At 43.9% G+C, this 22034-nt stretch overlaps 3 protein-coding genes across 8 annotated transcripts in view; all 3 read left to right on the forward strand.

Moving 5' to 3' along the window:
* The window catches only part of LOC121594152 (BTB/POZ domain-containing protein kctd15), a 47657-nt gene extending 37405 nt beyond the window's left edge, over window positions 1–10252 (forward strand). Inside the window, exons 2-4 of the mRNA XM_041917165.1 lie at window positions 7289–7666; window positions 8934–9139; window positions 9234–10252. Of these exons, the coding sequence (XP_041773099.1) occupies window positions 7308–7666; window positions 8934–9139; window positions 9234–9670 (1002 nt within the window). The 5' untranslated portion in view covers window positions 7289–7307 and the 3' untranslated portion in view covers window positions 9671–10252. The remainder of the gene's footprint in view (window positions 1–7288; window positions 7667–8933; window positions 9140–9233) is intronic.
* A 164-nt stretch (window positions 10253–10416) lies between these two features.
* Window positions 10417–12552, forward strand: LOC121594169 (CUB and peptidase domain-containing protein 1-like). Its single transcript, XM_041917195.1, has 4 exons — window positions 10417–10589; window positions 10659–10826; window positions 10900–11764; window positions 11835–12552. The coding sequence occupies exons 1-4, from the start codon at window positions 10490–10492 to the stop codon at window positions 12427–12429; spliced, it is 1728 nt and encodes a 575-aa protein (XP_041773129.1). The 5' UTR covers window positions 10417–10489; the 3' UTR covers window positions 12430–12552.
* Window positions 12553–15415: 2863 nt separating this feature from the next.
* LOC121592582 (Krueppel-like factor luna) overlaps window positions 15416–22034 on the forward strand; it is a 284374-nt gene continuing 277755 nt past the window's right edge. Inside the window, exon 1 of one of the 6 annotated variants that reach the window (XM_041914172.1) lies at window positions 15416–15502. The gene's annotated coding sequence lies outside the window, so the exon portion shown is untranslated. Of the gene's footprint in view, window positions 16004–21303; window positions 21597–22034 lie in introns of those variants that run through there. The other 5 variants (XM_041914168.1, XM_041914167.1, XM_041914170.1 and 2 more) reach the window with 5 other exon arrangements.

Here is a 22034-nt window from a genome sequence, read left to right on the forward strand (position 1 = left end):
CATAGCTTGAAACATAACACAATTGGAAGTTGAGTTTTTCTTTTTTTCTATTTGGCGTAATGTCCTACGCGGACATACCAGCCCATACAGGCTTTCGAGACTCATTTCATTACCACGTAGCCGGATAGTCAATCCTTGCTACGGGGGAATGGTCCATTCTGGGCTTGACCCCATGACGGGCATGTTATTGAGTCGTTCGAGTTGACGACTGTACAACGGGACCACCCCAAGTTGAGTTTAAAATAAATAAATTACCCCTTTTGTCTACAGCATACACCACAAACAGGATATATCTGTCCTTTTTTAAAAGAAACTCGGAAATAGATTATATTGCTTTATAAAATGGGATATTTTGTTTGATCTAAGTGCACAAATTGTCCAAACAAATTGAAGTATATTTTGATACTGAGAACTGGTCACATATTTGATTCCAAGACCTACACATAATTTTCTTTTATTTTTATAACAACCTACCCGTGTAGGTTCTACTGATGAATTTCAAACTGATGAGTTTTTACTGATGGAGAATATTATCGATCTTAAAAAAAATCGAAATGCCTGTGAAAACATATTTTATAATATTGGACCAAAAATCCGAACATTAAAATTAATTTAAATTAAAATAAAAATGAAACATATTCGTACGTATTGAAACATAACCACTTATCTGGGTAGGTTATACATGCAATAATGGGGTTTGATTTCGGTTTAGTCGTTTTTTTTTTTTTTTTTTAAGATTTGCATATCATTGCGTGTACTAATGTTTATAGTTTCTGTTTCAAATGCTTTCTAGTACCAAATATTACTCTAATGCTATATAGATTGAAATATTTGGGCAGAATGACATGACCGTCAATTAGTGGCAGTTGAACTATTCATTGTGTTTTTTTACAAATAAAATTGTAGATTACCGTTTAAACTGTATAGTCTACCCGCGAAAGTGGTAATAAAAGTAAAAGAGTAGTTTTGTTTATAGATATGAATATTATGCATTACACGGTATTATATCTAGCCTCGCTATTTATAGATAACGTTCCAGTTGTGTTGTGGAAAAATCAACAGAGGTTTTAATTTGCATAACTTATTGACTGCAGTAAAACCTTTATTGTTCGTTTAAAAGGGTAAATAACAGTAATCTTCATAGTTTATAATTGCTCTTTGGAACGGTCAGGACAACCACTATATTTCAAATTATCTTTTTTTTTTACCTTCCACATGTTTTTTAGATATTATATAGCCCAAAAAGCTGGAACATGTGTGGTGTAAACTAAATTCATTTGAAATGTACGCTTTATTTGTTCTAAATACCTTCAAAAGATGTTGTTTGCTATGCAAAGCTGCATAAAATTCATGTACAGTTTTTTTTTACAATGCAAACCCCCACTCTAGAGGATGTATTTGCAAACATGCCATAGAAAACCACACCTGACACGAAGGTTTGGGTGCAATTTTCACTAACACACACACACACACACTCACACGTGTACAACATCCAATTCCACCGAAACGCTCAATCCCTGCCTAGGACTGGACTGGAGTAGCGGTGGCTTAAAAATGAATTGTTTACGCCTCGCTGCAGCCACCTTGCCCTTATAGCCCAGCGAATACAAAATAAATTAACTTACACGTTAAAAATTAACCCGTACTCGAGCGCGGCCACCAATTCGCTTGCGTGCGTGCGCGCCCGCGTCACGTGCGATTTTGCGCTAGGATTTATTATTCGTACTCAAGTATTTCACACAACTGTGAGCCTCGATTTTCCCTCCGTACCCGGTTGGGGTGGAATGGGATACGTTGGGAAAATTCAATCGAGAGATGCTCATACACGAAAGCACCATGGGAAAATGGTTTACAACGCGCTGTACAGCAAGACACGTTAAAGCGTTTTCCTAACTTTTACCTGCGCACCTGGAAGCAGGGAAGTGGTGCGTGGTTGGGTAGATGCGCGAAAATCTCCGGAAAATCTCCCGACCAAACTCCTGCTGTGGTGAGCTGAGAAACGGTGGCAGCAGAGGGGGCAAATGAAGGGAAGGGAAGCGCTGTCCGGCCGCTGTACAGCGTAGGGAAATATTTTTCAGCCATAATTCACCATTCGATTCCGCCCCCGGAGGTAATATATTTTGAATAAATAATCTAAAATGTACAAATTTATCATGCACTATTTATTGGTGTGCATGAGCGGGTTTTGTGGCCGCATCCTACATACACACACACACACACATGCACGGACCGAAGGGAACGCCGGTCGCTCGGGATAGTTTATGCAAAGTCACATAGCGCGCAGGCGGACAGTTTTGGAGCGTTGCGAGAAATGAAACCGAGCGGTGAACGAGGGGAAGGGTGTGTGCAACGTGCAGCCGATGCAGTCAACGACGTAAAATCAAATGTGAATTTCTGTTGGCCCGGCTTTTGCTGTGTTTGCCCCCAGCCCCAAACCCCACGCTTGGGTTTACCCGCGACACTAGAAAAACGGCCGCCGTGGCCATCGTATCGAAAATATCCATTTAAATGTACACCCCCGTCTACAGGACCATCATCAACCTTCCTCTCTCTCTCTCTCTCTCCTCCTATAGCTGGTGCACTTTTGGCCGCCATGTTGTATTCCAGCTTGTTGTGCTATTTTTTTTTGGTTGGGTAAAGGGGGTAGAGATGAGACTGCACCACCGCACCTGCATTTAGTACGCGAGGATTTCGATTTTCGGAGTCCTGCTCCAAAATTGTGTTTGTGCGGCAGGTACATACTAATTTTCCCGGGCTAGTTTTCTATTTCCATACTCCCCAAGCTTCTGCTCCCCCGTTCGCACTATTTGCACTGCAGCCCGGAATGAGGAGCGAATGTTTAACATTTAGCAGGGTACAAGCGAAGGGGAAGGATTTAGTTTACCAAAACGAGCGACAAACTGCGCGAAGCAGTGTGGGGAATCGGCTCCTAAAACTATTTAAATTATGAAATGATGAAATACGGCATTAGGGGAAAACGGCACAACGGCAATAACACAGGGTTGCAGCTCGAGGGGGGGGGGGAGTTTTCAATAAATGGAAAACAAGTGTTACGGGGATCGGGCAGCGAGAATATAACACGGAAATTGGCCTGGAAATGTGCACCATTTCGGGCGGCTTAGTTTAGGGAAGTTCAAAGTGCAGTGGGTTCAGGAGGATTATTTCCGTCGCTGTTGCATTGTGGGTGAATGGTTTATTGGGATGCTGGGTGAAACTAAATTATCCTTCTATCTTTTTCTTCAGCAGCACAACAACTGTAAAGGCTTAACTAGCATCGCTCATTTTTGTCTTGTGTGGATTAACACTCTCAATAGGGCTCGATTCACACCAAACCGGGCGAATGATGTGTCATTTTTACTGCGTTTTGTCTTATTTCGATGTTTGATTTCACAAGCTATAATCAGTCTAGGCCTATCATAAGCCGTTGGTGGGGTTTCTGCGAATGACTTGATTAGTTTACCCACGCAGAATAGCCAGTTGTGTGTTGGGGTCAGTTTAGAATTATTATCCTTTAACGTTTCTTTTCACTTATCCGTCATTCTTAATACATCGAGTCAAAATTAACTATAAAGCAACAATTATAGTAGATTGGATTGAATATCCGAGAACTGGTGGTTCTACCCCAACATGAACCAGCGAATACGTCATTATACAAACGAGAAAGGAGTAGCTCTTGATATGTTATAACTTTTGATATGTTTTATGTCATTGATTATCCAAAGAGATCGAAATTTTAAGCTTTATGTTAAATGAAGCACTCAAAAGTCTGGAAGATTAAAGAAATAATTTGATATTCTTCTTCTCTTTATATATAAAAATCTCATGTCTTTGTTGCCAGCTACCTCCAAAACGACTGGATCATTTTCAACGAATCTTTGCACACACCTTATGGTGGTATGCGAATAAGTTTCAAGACTTCTAACATGTTCAGATGTTACACTAAAATTTAATTGCATTTTTTTACTCCCATGCAAAGAGCAGGAATGTTGTTCTTACTGTATAAGGCACTTTAACAATCGTTGAAAACCGAATACTGTGAGGATACAATTATCCCAAGTTGCAATTCCAAGATGGAATATTTTAGTTTTTTGGGAATTGCTAAGTTTTAAGGGGCAGCTAGTTTTCTTATATTTTGTGTTATTAATTGCGTTAAAAATCCTTTCGTTCATTTAACTTTCATTGATTACTGCATTACATAAATAATCTGTGGTATTCCAAGTATTGCCTTTAAAAGTGTTGTCAAATTGGTTAATTCTTAGAAAAGCATCTTATGCATTCTTTCATTGGAACGGGTTAAATCACTCATGAAAGATCTTTTGGTTTTGGATGTATTGTTTTAGGAGTGCAAATAGGTCACATCGGAATTTTCAAACCATTTTGATGCAATAGTAACGTAGTCATAGACCTATGACACATTTATGCTATTGATTTATATATTTGGCTCTTCACCATTGAAACTCTTGGATCATTTTTGTAGAATTTGACTCTTTTGGTCGCAAAGTTTGCCGACCGCTGCTCTAGGATGAAATCAAACCTTATTCGTGTATCCTACTTCAAATTGATCAGTATTTCGGTTTTCATTGGTCCATTGTAAGTGTTAAGGACCAATATAAAAGGTAATTTGAACAATTTCAGTCCAGCGGTTTTTTGTTGAATACTTATTGAAAAAACATGCTCAAATCTTCTCCGTGCAAACATGCCAAAACGGTCAATGGTTATTCCGTACCGTAAAATGGAAATAAAAACAAAGGAAATGTTAAACCATCACCAGGAGCAAAGTGTTGCCATAGCTAATGTTTTCATTACTCATTTACTCTGCAAAGCATATGTAGCTCCTTCTGAGTCCTGAAATCACCCAGAAAAACAGACACTTGCCAAAAGCGAAAGGGAAAAGTAGATAATCAAAATAAATGCTCCCTCCCAGCTTCCCCATTCGAGCAGGACAAAATAAGCCACAACGCACGAAGCACGCTTCATTGGATTTGCTCTACTCCTTCTTTTTCTTTGCCAGTTCCTATCGAAACACCTTACGCTCAGAGCGTCCTCCGAGGTGCAAAGGGCATACTATCCTTACGAGAAAGAATAACACCGGCTGCAGTTGTTTTGTTATTGTAAAACTATTGATGGTCAGCTTCGGATCGGTTTCGCAAGCTGCTGATCCCACAGTCCATGCATTGCCGGAGCGCTTCTTACTTGCGGAAGATCACCTGTAAAAACATATATGCAAGAAAGGAGGAGCGTAGTTTGTCTTGATGTAGCGTCCGGACTATCTTAGCCCGCATAGGATAGCGTTGGGGGGGGGGGGGTAATTTTACAACAAATTAAAACCAAACTTTATCCCATATTTAGCCATACCGTTTGCTTTCTTTTGCTTCGGTCATGGAGGTGTTTTGCTAAGGAAGTTTCTTTGGTTTTTAGTTACAACTGACGGACGAGCGAACGGTTTGGGCACCGGACAGTCATCTTTGCTTTGCGAACGTTCCAAACCCGATGAACCCGTTCGGCGTTGAAACACCCAATGCAATGTTTATTTAGAGCGAGATAGTGAAAACAAGGCGAGTTATCGGGTATGTTTGTGCATATCAAACGGCACTGAAGCCTGTGTTTTCAAACTATGTTGATCATTTGCAGTGAATATTGCTTTTAATTTGTAGAAGATCTGCGAGTTCTGTGTTGCTGAAGTCAACAAAAACTTGTTCAATATTTCAAAAATGGGCAACCACCTTCATAGCTCACCTTCGCGTTTAACACATTGCAAAAAAAAAGGTTATTCCACATTCAACCTTTCATCGCCATCCCCCAAACGCTGCGCCCAATGAGTCCAAAAATGGAAATCGTTTCCTGATTGCCGGTTGCACTGCAATATCGTTAATGTGCGCCGGACCCGAGTCCGTCCGAAATTAATCGCAATGATTTCAATATTACCAGTGGTGGCCATTTTTCTGCTTGTCCCTTTTTTTCCTACCAAACCCAACCCCACCGCAAGAATAACGGGTTCACGGTAGCGCCCGCAGACATTTGGTGCGACCTACGCGAAACTGTTTGCGCGGCTGCATCGTGCGCTGGCCGTGCGTGCGAGCGCGAAAACACAACAACAACAACAACAACAACAACAACAATGGCAAAAAGACCCGAGCGATGATGAGCAACGCCCTTGTCACTTCGCATGCACCCATTGGGGATGTGGGGTTCTTTGCGCTTTGTTCCTGCGTTCCTTGCGAAATCATTTCTACCCCAAAAATTACTACGCGCGTATTTACCTGTTGCTAGTGGTTTGCCGCCGGGCTGTGTGGTAAAACCGCGCGCCACCACGATCATCGCCAAGGCGAAGGAAGGGCCGCCGTTTCGAAAAAGGAATTCATGAGCTGCCCCCAAGCCAAAGTGTACTGTCAAGCTGCAAACGTAACCCCTCCCGACGCTCGAGAAACGAAAACAAAAAAAAAAAACATTATCCAAGAGTGCATTTTGGACCTCGGGCAAAGGGTGCAAAGGGGGCGAAATATTCACTTTGAGCCCATTCCTTCCTTACCGTTCCCTGCACATAACCCAAAAACCGTGATATTGCGTACCGCCTGGAGGGAGCTTGTGTTGCGGTTTTTTTTTTTTTTATTCATCTGCATACTTTTATTTCTTTTTCGGGTATGGTATTGCGAGATGAAAAAAGCAAGCTTTTCTCGCTTATTTTCCAACCCTGCCCTGTCAGATGAACGCATGAACGCGCCCCGGCTCCCCGGTTATATCCCTTCCGGGCACATCGAACGAACGCAAGGCGAGGGATTGGCGGTGGGTAATGCAATATATTTATAAAATTATTTCGCCCCAAAGAAGTGCGGCCATGATTTAATGTACCGAAAAACGGAGCGAAAACAGCAACAACCGTCACGGATTTGTAAACGACGACGACACTCAGAACATTTGTACCTTAGCATACACACATACGCACACACAAACAGGGACTGGACGCACAGCTGGCCGAGCGAGTTGGCTTCGAAATTAGCCGCGAGGCGAAATCTGCTGCTCCCAAAAAGCACTCCAATTCGGCTGTGTTCTGGAACAGGAAGCAAGGCAGGAGGAAGAATGCAAAGTATTAATTATATTTTTTGATAACTTGACAGAACAGAACACACGGCACGGTGTAGGTCGGGGTTTGCATTGCCCTCCCTTGAAACCCTGCAGGGCGATTGGACCACGGACGGTGCTCTTCCACGTCTCCGACACACCGTTGACACTTAAGGACATTCTGCTAACGTTTCCCCTTTCCGCACCTCTGTTTCCGTTTCGCCCGCAGAAGGAAATGTAACAGCGACATGGAGCGGGACCGTGATCGTGACCGCGATCGCGAACGTGACCGGGCAGCCGAGCGGGACGTGAAGCCGCTCGAGCCGCGCGACCTGTCCGCGACGCGCCTGTTCACCGCGACGCAGATCAAAATCAGCACCTCGCCCACCACATCGCCGACCATCTCGAACTCGTCGTCGCCCACACCGACCCCCCCGATACCGGCCGTCTCGCCCGCGGTGACGGGCGTCGGCAGCGGGTACCACCATGCGAACCACAAGCAGATCACCGGCATACCGTGCGTGGCCGCCGCGTCCAAGTACACCGCACCGGTGCACATCGATGTCGGCGGTACGATCTACACCAGCTCGCTGGAAACATTAACCAAGTAAGTTGTTCGGGACCGGGTACATGCGGAGGGGGTAATTGAATTGCGTTAACGGTCATGGTGTCTTTAGAGGTTCGGTTTGGTACTTTAGCGTATCAGAAGAGTTCTGTCAGTTGGCTTCAGTGCGATATTGTATGATTGTGTTGTTCTAATTTGGTCATTAAGCAGTCTGAAGAAGTCTGATCATTAAGAAGTCTAGTTTGATCATTAGGAATTATTTCAAATCAGTAAACGAAGTGTGTTGCAAAAATGTATGCAATGATAAGAATACTTCTTGTTATTTCTTCGCAAGACAATATTTTGGATTTTTTGCAATAATCAGATAATAGATGAGTGATTTTATCCTGTGGTTCTCTGTGGTATTACTGCTGACAGCATTCTACACGCTCTTACAGTCATTTTCCATCTATAAACTTAAATCAAATCGAATAAACAATATTCTATAAAAAAAGCTAACAGAATTATTGTATGTGTTGCAAGCGGTTTAATTTATAATAAAATTAAATATTTTTATCTAATTATATTATAATTATATTATAATTATAATATTTTTTTACATGAGTAAAAGAAAATATTTTTAACATCTCCATCAATCCGTACAGCTAAAGCCTACCGAAAGGTGTCACATTCTGTGTAAAAATTTAAGGAATGTTAGAAAATTGTTCCAATAGAAGGTTATCCATAAAATACGTAATGCTTACGGGTGGAAAGATCAAACTCGATTGCAGAATGAGTTACACATGTACATGCACAGTTACACAGATTCAACTAAAAGGAAAGAAAAAGATAATGAAAAGAAACCACAGAGGCAAGTATAGATTATCATCTTAATCTTCTTTGGCACAACAACCGTTGTCGGTCAAGGGCTGCGACTGTATCACACGTGGGCTTGGCTTTCAGAGACTTATTGATTATCCATAGCAGGATAGTCAGTCCTACGTAGGGGAGAAGGCATGAAAATTATTGTGTATTCGAAAAACATTCGTATAATCGATCGAGCACATTTCTCATTGAGAGCTGAAATGTATCGAGGACGTGCAACAGACTAGGCCAGAATTTGTATAATGAGATAAAATTTGAATGATAGGTTGAGGACACTGCTTAATAGTGTGTAACTCAGATTTTTAGGCACGAATAACGCAACAAACCCATCGATCGATGCGCTGAAATTAAAAGATTGGACTTCTGTACTACCTGACTTACTATTTGACTTCAACATCAAGATCTCCAACATCAGTTAACCATAACAACTCCTTGCCCCTTGCAGATATCCCGACTCGCGGCTAGCCAAACTCTTCAACGGCTGCATCCCGATCGTGCTGGATTCGCTCAAGCAGCACTACTTCATCGACCGTGACGGTGGTATGTTTCGCCATATACTGAACTTTATGCGCAACTCAAAGCTGCTTGTGTCGGAAGACTTCCCGGACCTGGAGCTGCTGCTGGAGGAGGCCAAATATTTCGATATTGTTCGTGAGTATAACCTGCCGCCATTTATCTTATCTTACGTTAACGGAGTTAATGTTAAAGAAGTCACTGACATTTACACTTTCCCTGCTCCTTATAGCTATGATCAAACAGATCGAACTGCTGAAGAAGGAGCGGCAACGCAGCGGGAATGGTATTCCACCGTTCGGCGGGGGCAGTCGGAGCAAATGTAAGGGCACGGTACAGACGGACACGGCCAGCCACGACGTGGTGGCGCTGCACATCTCGCCCGACCTGGGCGAGCGCATACTGATCTCGGCCGAGCGGGCCGTCCTGGACGAGGTGTTTCCCGAGACGAACCAGGCGATCCTGGACGCGCGGACCGGTGCCGCCTGGAACCAGTTCGACGGCCGGCAGGTGATACGGTTTCCGCTGAACGGGTACTGCAAGCTCAACTCCATCCAGGTGCTGACCCGGCTGCTGAATGCGGGCTTCAGCGTGGAGGCCAGCACCGGGGGCGGCGTCGAGACGCAGCAGTTCTCCGAGTATCTGCTGATACGCAAGAGCGCGATGTGATAGAGTACTTTCCAAAAGCGTTCGCATCCTTAGCTTTCGAAAAGCCAGTGTCTACGCGTCACGTATCGGGGAGCTAATTGCGCTTCTCGCAGCTACAGTTTTGGGTTGGGAAAGAGAAGGACGGAGAAGAAGACAGACAGAAACACACACACATATGTACGATGTGAATCGTAATCGCCATGATCGTTACACTTAAAAAAAACTCTACGTATTAGTAAAACATTGTCTCCCCCTAGCAAGCCACCTTTTTAAACAGTCTTTTCCGCCTGCCGTAATGTGGATTGCATAAGCGCAGGCGTAAGTACTTAAATAGTAAACACAGCAACAAAAAAGCGTAAAAATAAACATAAACAAAAACATAATCGATGTAAGTGGTCCGAAAGCAAAACAAAAAAAAACAACTGAAGAACAAACCTATCCGGTGAACCTCCGATGTATTAAGTGAAGCATAGCGTAAAGTCTAGTTAATTATATATTAGTAGTGGTAGTAGTACCCTTTCACATTAACTTTATGTTACCTCTTTGTATACTACGTAAGCGAGTCGGGACCCGCATCCGTGGACTGATCTAATAAAAACCAGCTCCCACCATGAAACACACACATCTATGTACGTTCATCCGAAAAATGATCATATCTTCTCTTCCGAACATAACTGCTGGTGAAAGAATATGCTCTTATTATTCCGAAATATTCTCCCGAGCAGAGAGAACTCGGCCCGATCGATCAGTTAAAGGTAGGCTTCGCTTGTCGTCGCATTGACATTACGCGAGTTGGCGTGCAATCAAACGGTCGTGTGTTGTTTCTGTTTCTCGTTCAGCATGGGAAAGGTTATCAGCGAGTGTTGGGGAATACCCATACGAGCCGTCATGGCGCTACTGGGGCTGCTGTTACTTCAACAACCTTCTGAAGTTGCTGCATGTAATTCTACACCGAAACAGGGAAGTTATTCTTTACATTAGTAACCGATTAACACTATTTACATTTTAGCAACGTGTGGCGTACGTCGTCTTTCCCCGATGGGACTCGTCACGAAAGGCATCATAGCTGAGCCAGGGGATTGGCCTTGGCATGTTGCACTGTTTGCCTACGTGAAATCTGAGAAACCAGCATACAAGTGTGGTGGATCGATTATCAGTCAACACTTTGTGCTTTCCGGTATGAAAACTGCAAGAGAACATCCTGATTGTGCTCTTCATTGTAATGTTTCGTGCACTGCTTTCTCCCACAGCTGCTCACTGTATAAAGGAACCGAACCCCGATCACTATTTCCTGAAGGCAGGCATACACCATCTGAACAACGATAACGACACGAGCGTGATCGTTTACAACCTGTTCGAGATCATCCTTCATCCAAAGTATGACCGGAAAACCTTTTACAACGACATTGCCCTGATGCGTCCTGATCGAGCGATCTCGTTCGCTTCGTTCTCCATCTTCCCGATCTGCTTATGGCCGACGCGCAACGCCACCCTGATCGACGTTCTGAGCCGGTCCGGCATAGCCGTTGGGTTTGGATTTGATGAGACGCACCGTATCAGCGAAACGCTTCAGCAAGCCTCTATGAAGGTAATCGAGAAGCAGCAGTGCATTGAGCAGCTGCCCGAGCACGTTCGCTTTCTGCCGCAGGATGCGGGCAAGATGTGTGCAATCGGGACGGAATCGGGTGCGAACGTGTGCTCCGGTGACAGTGGCGGTGGGTTGTACTTCGCAAAGGATCAGGTTTGGTACCTGCGGGGCATTGTGAGTGCGGCGGCCCGGCGTGATCTGGACACGGGTGAGGCTACGTGCAACGCGGCCCTGCCAGCGACGTACACCGATGTAGCGCAGTACACGACCTGGATCAATGCGCACCAGCAGTTAGTGGATCAGCGCAATCTGCTCAAGCTGGAGGACTGTGGCGTGGCCCGCCACTCAGAAGTGCAGGATGAGATGAAGAAGCCGGTGTTCAATCAGTACCCGTGGAATGTGCTGCTGGAGTTCCGGCAGCTTGACAAGGTGCAGACACATCTGGTGTGCAGTGGCATTCTAGTACACCCGCGATACGTCCTTGCGGTGGGGCACTGTGTAGAGGGAGTGTTCAGTAACTATAAGCTGTATGTTGGTCTTTTGATTTACTGATGACTTGCAGGGAGTTGTAATGATACATTATGTTTCACCCGGCAGGCAATCGGTTCGTCTTGGGGAGTACAACATCCGCTCGGTGGAAGACGCGGATCCGAACACTCCGGCCACAACGATCACGTCCCAGTCGGTGGACATCGAGCAGGTGTTCTTCCATCCCAACTACAACAAACCGCAGTATGCTAACAATCTCGCTCTGCTCAAGCTGAAGCACAACGCAGATACGAGCAAACCGAACGTTAAACCCATCTGTCTGCCAGCGTTCGACGATTACAAGGAGACGTTCCTGACGGTGAGCGGCTGGAAGCGCAATAAGCTCGTCTTTCCCAAGATGGAGCGCGACGCAATGAACCTCACTTCGTCGGTAACCTGTCGCAGTGAGTACGAAAAACTTGGCGTCGTCCTGCCTCCCACCGAGGATGTGCTGTGTGCGGTGTACAAGACACGTCCGAAGGGTCACTGTCACAACTATGCCACGGGCTCGCCGCTGCAGTACATCAAGCGAGTCGACAAGGTGCCGCGCTACTTCTTGGCCGGCCTGATGGTGTTTAGCTTCCCGCACTGCCGGGCGGAGGGAAGCGAGATGTTTGTAAACCTTGAACGTGCGAGCGATTGGATTAAGGACACGGTGAAATGAGCGGAAGGCGTAACGGGTTCGGCATTGCTTGGAAGATACAATAAGAGTGGTTATTTTTGTTTGGTGCATCTAGTTTCGACGCATCCAGTTTCGACGACGTCAATGAATAAAATCAAAACTATTTGAAATTATGCTATGTTTATGTTTATTTTTAATCTAACAATATCACATTCTTTACATCTCACACAACGCTGAATGTAAATGGAAACACTTGAAAGCCACAACTGATTAAGTAATATAAAATATAGGAGTTTTGAAACGATACAAATGTATTCAAGGACCGCTCATTTTGCATATTCCATAAAAGAGAGCCAATAACGTGGTAAAGCAGTACAAATTCAATTGAATTTAAAAAAATGTGAAAAAAGTGATTCGTTGATTTCGCTCCATCGCTCAGTTCCCCCCTAGATGTCGCTTTGCATGCTTCAGCTTGTGTACAAGAATTGCTTGTGTGTAAGATTGCATACAAAGCTACTTCCATTATTGCAGTTACTGCAGATGGCACAATAGCAAAAAACCATAGTGAGTTGAAGACATTTTGTGAGAAATTGAAGTATTTTTTCCCCGATAATTGAACATTCAATAAACACAGATAAACCGTGAACAACTTTTATTTACAGGCAGCCAATTGCAGGACACTACGAACAACTGTATTAATAAGCCAGTTTCATCTGATTCACTTCGGATGATCCAGTCCAGCAGCTCTTAAGCAGCTTTTAAGCAGCTTTTACGTATCCCCTAGATGGAGGTTAGTTAAAATGAGTTTTATTTTCAAATATTAATCTTCAAGAAAATATATGTGTTACCCTGGCCATTTTGTTTTTTTTTTGTTTTTTTTTTTTTTAAATAAATGTATCGTGTTACCTTTTTTTTATCAAATTTTGCGTTTTTGCCCTTTTGCTAAAGTGTATTTTTTCACATTGTTTCTGTTGATTCACTTTAATAGTTTTTATTCAAAATAAAAAAATAATTTAGATATCAATGATTTTTTTATAAACCATCATGCAACGTTTCAAACCGAAAAGAAAGCTTAATTATCAAATAAACTACGTAACACAATTAAAATGGCTTCGGGCTCGGTGTCGTTCATTCTATTTAAATGTATTGCGTAAATGTCAAGTCTAGATGCTATTATTCTAGTTTAATGGCAAGAATGCCGTTAAAAAAGTGAACATATAGAAATTAATCCTGAATAAATGGGCTTAATATTTTGCGACAAACACACATTTATCGCCGTCTTACAACGATAACCTCTGGTTAATGGGTGGCTATCAGTATGCCTGAGATACTTAAAAAGTTTTAATGTATTTTTCTAGCAAATAATGTTTTTTTTTTAAATAAAAAGCACTGTATTTTTTGTGCCAAACATGCAAATTTTGTATGATGGTCCGGCGTGTTTGACACCTCGATATGTCTCTTGTTTGATATCTCTGTTGAGACATCTCGATCAATATTTTGTAATACAGATACAATTTCTGTTTGTGTCGAGTGCGTTTGTTGGACATTTTGAACGTAAGAAACATCCGTTTCTTGCTTTTTAAAACATAGTTTTACTTTACCATTCACATGACTGTAACACACAGTTACCCTTGCACAAAATGCAACAAAACTGCTCACATTCAAACGATTCCCCCGGTCCGAGCGAGATTCCTTGAGCCTGTGCATCGCGATCCATGCATTACAAGCATCTCTACACTTTGCAAGGATTTTGTTGCGAAATATTTCGCCCGAAAGCTCACCGAACGGACTGGACCATACATACCTGCACCAGCAGTTGGGCCGAAATGCAACACGAAAAATAAAACCCGACACACATTCCCGTACTGTTCACGCACCCATACAGTTGAGCGTCCACGTGTGTTGCAACCGCGTCACTTAACATTTTCCACCAAGCAGAAACTATTTTTTATATATTTGTTGGTGGGGGGACTATCTTCTGTTTTTCACATTTTCCACACTTGCAGAACAGCACTCCGTGCGGTATGCTTAACGATGAGAGATGCAGGAGGTGTGTGTGCGTGTGTGAGAGAGAGGAATGAAGAAGGAAGAAGCGTCCCCACGACGCACGCCCGGTACACGCGCTAGCCGGCGGCAGCTCGGTCTCACAGCCCAAGGGGAAGCCGTTGTATTTCCCTCCAAAGAACGGGGAAATGGCGTGCATGGGGTGCAGGGCGGGGAGTTAGTTACTGGTTGTCCTGGCAGCGGTGGAAAATAGCCGACAGCGGCCGGCTAGCACAAGGCACTCGCACAACACCGGCGAACCGTCGGCCGCTCGTAACGTTCGGGTCCCGCTCTCGGTTCGGTCGTGTTTCATAAATAAACAAGCCGCCTTACCGGATGCTGTGTGTGCAAACGAGCGAACGGCGGAAGCGAAAAGCGTGCTGGAAAAGCAGCGCGCAAACTCTCCGTCACACGCAAGCACACACACACGCTACGAATTTCCCGGAGCGCGTGAGCGATGAAGAGAGCGATGAGAGTGACGCTTTCCCATGTGAACTAGGCTCGTTCTCTCGCGCTCCGGCCGTTCCATTCACATGGCGCTTGCCGGTGAAAATTTGCCTCGCAAAAGCTTCCCTTCAATCCTTGATGGAGGGCGATGGGAGGAGCAGGGGATGAACAAACCAGAGAGCATCCTATCAACGAACCCCCTTATCATCGTCATCGTCATTCGCGTCATCATCAGCCGTCGCGGTCGTGGTCTCGGTTCGTTCGTGCTTTCATTGACGGTTCGTCTTCTCGGCGCCCTCCTAGCCCTACCCCCTGCATCCCGCTGCAAAATTTCTGCTCCCAAGAGCTCCTTCATTTATCTCCCCACCCGTCCCCTTGTTCTAGTAAAAAGGATGTCTTCGTTCGCCGCTAAGCCACGAGGGAGGGGGGACGCAAAGGGGGGATGTACGCACGAAGAAAACAGGCGACCCGACCCGATACTCTCCGGGTGTGCGCTCGGGTGCCGACCGCGCTGCTGCGGACGGTCTGCCAGATGCGAGTAGACGTTCGAGGCCGGCAGATCGCTGCACGAATTTTCGCACGCCACGCCGTGTGTGTCGGAAAATTCCCCCCCTTCTCAAAAGCCGTGAGTGTGTGTGTGTGTGTGTGTGTGAGTGTTGGACCTGACATTACGCGCCCGCTGCTCCCTGCTTCCATGTGCGGGTGGGTGGGGTGAACCACTCCAGCTCCCGCGCCAGTCCGTGTGCGTTCTCTGTTTGTGTTTGTGCATGCACACCAACAAGCACACGCGTGCGTTTCGGTGTCCAGTGCGTTCCTATTCGCTTCGATTCAAAATCCACCAAAAAGCTCCAGCAAGCAGGTTCACGTTCGAAGCAGTGCCAGTGCCAGGAAAAGCCAGTGGAAAACCCCGGTGGCATTAACAACGGCGCCCCACCGACGTCAAACAACGGAAAAGCAGCGTTTGGTGTGCTGCTTCGTATAGTGCTGGTGGTGCTGTGTTTGTTCCGCTTCCGGTGAAGCACAGGCGGAAAAATCTTCAGCTTCATCTTTCCGGCTTGTGTGTCTGTGTTTGTGTGTCTGTAGCAGGACGGTTTGGTGTTTGGCAAACGTTCGGCAAAGCGCAGAAGTAAGTTTGTCTCCGGTTTGACGCGAGGGCGAGGTGGAGCATTCTTATGGGGAAGGGTTGGATGTTTCATATGTACAGCTGCGGGAGCTATCAGAAATAATCCACCACAATTTGTGTGAACAGTGGAAGTGTGTACTTACCAGTGCGCTGTAAAGTGATAAGTGATTGTATTCTGGAAAAGATTCGTTCCACCAAAATTGCGTGTTTGTTGTGGATGAGAAGAAGAAGGAAATTATAGTCCTTCTAACTAGACAACAGTGAAGCCCTAAATGAAAAATTGTGACTCATAAGATAAATTGGGGATTTAAATTATTGTTTCGAATATTTTATAGTATTTGTGAAGAGTTCATAGGATAAGAAAATGTAATATATTGAACTTATTTTGAAATTAAATATCAAACGATTTGCACGAAATTTCTAAGTATTGACGTGGTAGATTTTCATTGCTCTTAATTCAAATCATATTTGCAACAATAGGGAAATAGTAACCATTTTTTAAAAATTGCAAGAATACAACATTACAATGAGCCTGTTTCGCCAGTAGCCCAAACCCAGTACTGCTTTTTGTTGAAAGCATGTTGCTTTGAGTAAAATAGATGCATTTTTACATGCAAACAAACTGGAATAACAGATCCAAATATTGTTTGACCATCAACGATTTAAACTGTTTCGGAGAAGATCTCAATAATTTTATTTTAATAAATTTTGGAACTTTTCTCGAAAAAAGATGAAAAAGCAGGAAGTTTAGAACTTTTTTTCATCAAGTTGTGAATAAACCTTACCGTTTTTTTAACAAACTATTTAGTGATTTTATTTTATTATGAATCAGATAATTTGTAACGTTGACGTAATATTGGAAGAATATTTTATTATTTTTTTCTGTTTTAGTATTCAGATCAGTTAAGTGATACAAAAAAGGTTGAGAAAAGTAAACATTACAAAGCATAAACGTTCCAAAAACATTTCTGCGCATTGTCTCAATTCTTCAACTCTTAAAACTCAACATTGTTTATTAACTTTCGGGATAGTGAAGTTCTTTCCTTTTAAATTTCAGTTGTAGTTATTCAGATTTTTGAAATATTAAGTCTGTTTATCAAAACAAGGTCTTATTGGTTTTTTGGTAGAATACCTACGTAAAACAAAAAAAAGGGCAATAGGGCACCATCCTTTGGACGCTCTAGGACGGACCGTTCAAGTTCCAGGAAGAATGAATGTTAGATTTTACAAAGTTGCAAAAAAAAACAACACAAAAAACTAAAACAAACCAAAAAGCATATTCCTCCAAAACGACAGGATGTGATGGTTGGGATCCCTCCCAAGCGGATGGATCCCACAGAATTGCAAAAAAAACGACACCTCTGTCTGACCTGCGTTAGGACTGCGTGCTGTGTGCTATGATCTCATTTTCGGAACAAAAGTATCCAAACAAACGAACCTCTTCCGTTGGTTTCGTTTCAAAAATAGCTTGCCTGCCAACTTCCCACTGTGCTGCTGGAGAAGGAGGGTTTTTGGAGCGCGTGTTGTTATTTCCCCCCCTCTCAGGTGCTTCCAAACCTACCCCAAACGTGCATTTTGAGCAAGATGTGCTTCAGAGATGCAGACTTTGCTGGGTGCAATGTGAGTGCGTGTTGCATTTAGCAACAAGCCAAAGAGAGGGAGAAGACGAAAAAAAAGCAGCGACCACTTTAAACAAACCTTGACTCCACCGTTCGACGTGAAAGACGTATTGCTTCCGCTCGATTAGGGGTGAATGTTTAGCTATTGGTCTAGCTAGCTTGGTCACTGTCCGGTCACTTCCTGCTCAAGCTACTGCTGCCCCGCTGCAGGGGAGTGTGATGCATTTCTAGGACCCGCGAGCGGCTAGAACGCGTTAAGGCTAATTAAAAAGTCAAATCACATCACAACCAACCTTCTGATGCCTGGCGGGGGGAAACTGTTTAGTTAGTATGGACGAGCGGCCGTGATGGCTTGTGGACGTGTATATGTGTGTACATGATTGTGTGTGTGAGTGTTAGTTTCAAACAAGCCGTGGGTGCGTGATAATGGATTAGAAGCCGTCCCCTTCTTTTCGCTGCGGACGAGCCTTCCTGGCGCGACAAATGTCTGGCAAATTATGTGCTACGTCATCAGCCGAAAGCGACCCTATCCGGGACCGGGGGGTCATTGCATGCATGAGGTCTTTTGCCCACCCTCAACGTGTCGGGTGAACCGACCCTTCGGGTGAACTTTTACAGCACAACACAACAACAACTTTATTGAACAACCTTCCCAGCGGTAAAACTAGGCAAAACAGAGATAAAAAAAACTGCGTATGTCTATGACGTTGACGTAGGGACGCTTTAATGTTGTTTTCTTCTCCATGTTTTTCCCCCCATCCCACACAGCCCCCGCAGCAGAACTCAACCGTAACCCGAAAACCTTCCCCGGATCGCCGTTTCAATGGGTGACGGGGATTCAACGCAAAAGGGGGAAAAATCGTACCAATTTTCTCTCCATTCCACCCGCAAGGGAGGTTCCGGGCACCGGAATCGTTTTCCCTTTGTTTTGGCTTTGGTGCCCAGCTCGGGGGAAAAGGTCATGCTTTTCCTTCTTCCTCCTCCCTTTCCTCGTCGTGTTCTATTCCCCCCCCCACCACCTCCTTCCCCTATCGAATCCATTTGTTTGTGGTTGGGTGAAGTTTTCGGGCGGCAAAACAATGGACGATGGAAGAGAATTGCTCTTTTTTATTGTAACGGTTTGCGAGAAAAACTTGGAAAATGCATCATCATTTGACGTTAGAATTGTTGTTCATGGCTACGGGGAAAAAGGCGGGAAACCCGTTACGTGATTGGTCGTATTCTTCCTTGATTTTAGAGCCAAAAATGCAAACCAAAAATAAAAACCTAGTGAGCGGGAATCAAATAAAAGCATTAAGCCATTTAGGGTTTAAAATCATCCTTTGCTGCCCGCGGTTGAAATGTTCAACGGTGGTCGAAGCAATCGCTTCCACGAGTTTGATCGATTCCTGTTTTTTTGTTTGTCTCGGACCAGCAAAATGGGAGATACTGGGAGTGCTTTAAAAAATCTGGCCCTATCTAATGTGAAAGCGATTAAATGCGTGTGTACAAACCACGACAAGAGGTAGCTGGGAAGAAACGGGCAGCACATCAATTGGAAATTAAAACTCGTAAAATAATTGTAGATTAAGCGGACAATATAACGAAAGAGTGGAATAAAAACATCTCACAAGAGAGTCATAGAAAAAAAAACCCTCACGAAGGTTATTTTTACTCTTTCCTATCAATTTCCTTTTGGCTTGCCTGTTAGGCTTGCACAACTTCGACTGCAGGCTAGCGCAATTTCGTTATCATAACCGACGCGCAGCATAAAACAAATTCCAGCCGATACGATGACGCACACCGACACCCTCTGCCGTCGTCCCACCAACCCTCACTACCCCAATACCCCAATCTACATTCCATTCCAGTTGAATATGTGAATGTGAGTGTGCGAGCGAAGGGGCAAAGGGTTAGCTTAGCTATCGGACCCCTCGTTCCAATGCACACACACACATGCACACACAAACACACACACACGATACAAAAACGAGAGGGGATAGAAGAGACTTTCAACCTGTTGTCCAGGAGGGTGACGTTTTTTTTTTTTTTTTTTTTTTTTGGTCGTTTAAACACACTCTCTATGACCGATCGCGCACCTTGAGAAACACTGAGTTTAAAGGGGCTGTTTTGGTTTCTCTTTCAATGGTGGCTTCCTTCACTACCGTACTCTCTCGCTCTATGTTTCACTCTCTTTTCCTCGTGCACACTTGCTTTGAGGGTACGATCACATACACCCACACTGACACGCACTCGCATACGAAGCTGTTCGATCGCTTGTACGCGGGCTGTCATGACGCTGGATCGATCCGTTTGAAAAACAAAGGCAAACAACAGTGGGAGAGCGAAATAACGAGAGAGAACACAACAGAGAGCAGGTGGAGGATGGATGTAAAAGTCTCTGGGGCTCAATAATAAGACGGGTAAGGAAGTTAATAATTAACATTTAGATGGCTGGTCCGGGGATGATCAAGACAATGCATATTGGTGTCTTTTTTCTTTCCACTTTCTATCATCATATAGTGGACTGTGGTTTTGCAAGTTAATTTTCATAGAGACTTTGAGCCAAATTGGCTTTATTCAGCACTTAAAGTAAACTTAATACAAACGGGAATTAAATGGCTATTATATCACATCATAGTTCGACTTTTAATTTGAATCTAAAGAGAGTACAGGCTAATACAATAACCATTTGAGTGAAGCTGCAAGTAACATTGTTGAATAATATGGAAGAAAATGTACAAATTGTTGGTACTCAGTGGTCAAACAAGTAAAACCAATCTAAATATTGTCTGTAATAGAACAATACAGTATTACTTGGGTACAGTATTACAGTATATCTATCAATAAATCTATGATATATCTTATCGTTCGCAACTCAACAATCTAGCTTTTAGAACTATTAGAAGATGATTTTTAAATTTATATGTTTAGATTTCTTAGTTAAAAAAATGCTAAATTGAGTAGAAGTAAATATAAAGATTATTTTTGAAATACAATCTAAAATATTATAAGCAAAAATGTGTTCTTTATGAGAACATGTACTATTTTTCGCCATATTGGCTTTTACTATTTCATACAAATGTTTAAAATGATCTTTAGCTGTGTTTTGGTCTTACAACCTGCTGTGAAATTGCAGTCTTGTGCAAATCTGAATGATGAATATTTCGTAGTTTTTATGCAGTGCTTTACTTCAATTTTCCGTAAAATAAATAAGAATCTCACATTATTTAGCTGCTAGGTTGTCCATGCAATACAATAGTAAAATACTAAAAAGACATTTAGAACTCATCTATTTGGATCGTTTTCGATTGATGGTATTTGTTCTCACACCTTTATCGAACTTCGTGAATGAGAAAACTATCAGCAGCACTAATTACTGTGTGAAAAAGAGAGGGAATGTATGTAATAAACAAAAGACGTTCACAAGTGTTCGATAGGTTCGCTTCTTGAGCGTGCTCCCTTCAACAGCAATGTACTTTCCAGCCAACCTACACAACCCTCGAGTGTGCAAGCCGCTTGCATCGGCGCTCTCACGCTGCAAACCGAACTCGCATGCTTTCCTCTCCCACTCCTTTCGCTCACACTTCATTCTCTCTCTCTCTCGCTCTCACACCCAACCACACAGACCGTACGCTGAAGCGGCTTGACCGGTCCCAAACAAAAATCCAAGCCCAAGAGGGTACCCTCAGCGTCAGCGTGATGTCAGCGGCAATTTTAGTTTTTTTTAGAAGCCGGTGTGATTCAGACCGCAGTGTGTGTCGTGCGCGTTCGCGTCCCATTCGCTCAAACACGCGTACGCGTCAAGCGTCTATCCGTACGTCGTTTCCGGTCGTTTTGAACGGTGCATCTGGTTTTTAACAATCCTACACTACCCTCGGTCACCATCAGCAGAGCGTCGATCGAGAATCTAGCTGCTAGATTACCGTAGATCAAATGTGCGTGGGGCAACTCGGTGCCAGCCAAAGCAAGGGTCAAGATCACTTTCTCTTTCACCGGTCAGTAATGGCGGGAGTCTCTCTGGTCTCTAGGTTAGCTACACGCTACACGTGTGGGATGCTGTGATTGAGTGCATTAGGTTGAGGGCGGTTAGGGTGAGCAGGGGCCCGCTTCATTGTGTGATTCTCCCGGCCCGGTCCTAGCACAACACATAATCGTCTATGGTGATGGCAGTGCGGGTGTTGTTGTTGGTCGTGTGTGCATTCAGATAAATAATCATTTCCGCCATTTCTGACTCGCCATCATGTCTTTTGAATGGGAAGAACAGGGAAGGCCCGGGAGAACCACAACGGGAACTTTTGATGAGGAGGATCAGCGAAGAGGGAGAGAACGAGGAGGGGTGGGGGGACTTTCCTATCTTATTCCCTCTTCTCCTGCAGATACGGTTGTGATGGTGTTTCCAGAAATAGAAATAGAATCGAGAGATTCTTTCGCGC

The sequence above is a fragment of the Anopheles merus genome, chromosome 2L (genome assembly GCF_017562075.2).
Source record: "Anopheles merus strain MAF chromosome 2L, AmerM5.1, whole genome shotgun sequence".
Classification (NCBI taxonomy): Eukaryota; Metazoa; Arthropoda; class Insecta; order Diptera; family Culicidae; genus Anopheles; species Anopheles merus.

Bases quoted from the DNA above. Each gene is read 5' to 3' on its own strand.
- LOC121594169 (XM_041917195.1), top strand. From the start codon at position 10,490: ATGGGAAAGGTTATCAGCGAGTGTTGGGGAATACCCATACGAGCCGTC. The intron at 10,590-10,658 runs GTAATTCTACAC...TTTACATTTTAG, and splicing joins ACCTTCTGAAGTTGCTGCAT to CAACGTGTGGCGTACGTCGT. The intron at 11,765-11,834 runs GTATGTTGGTCT...TTCACCCGGCAG, and splicing joins GTGTTCAGTAACTATAAGCT to GCAATCGGTTCGTCTTGGGG.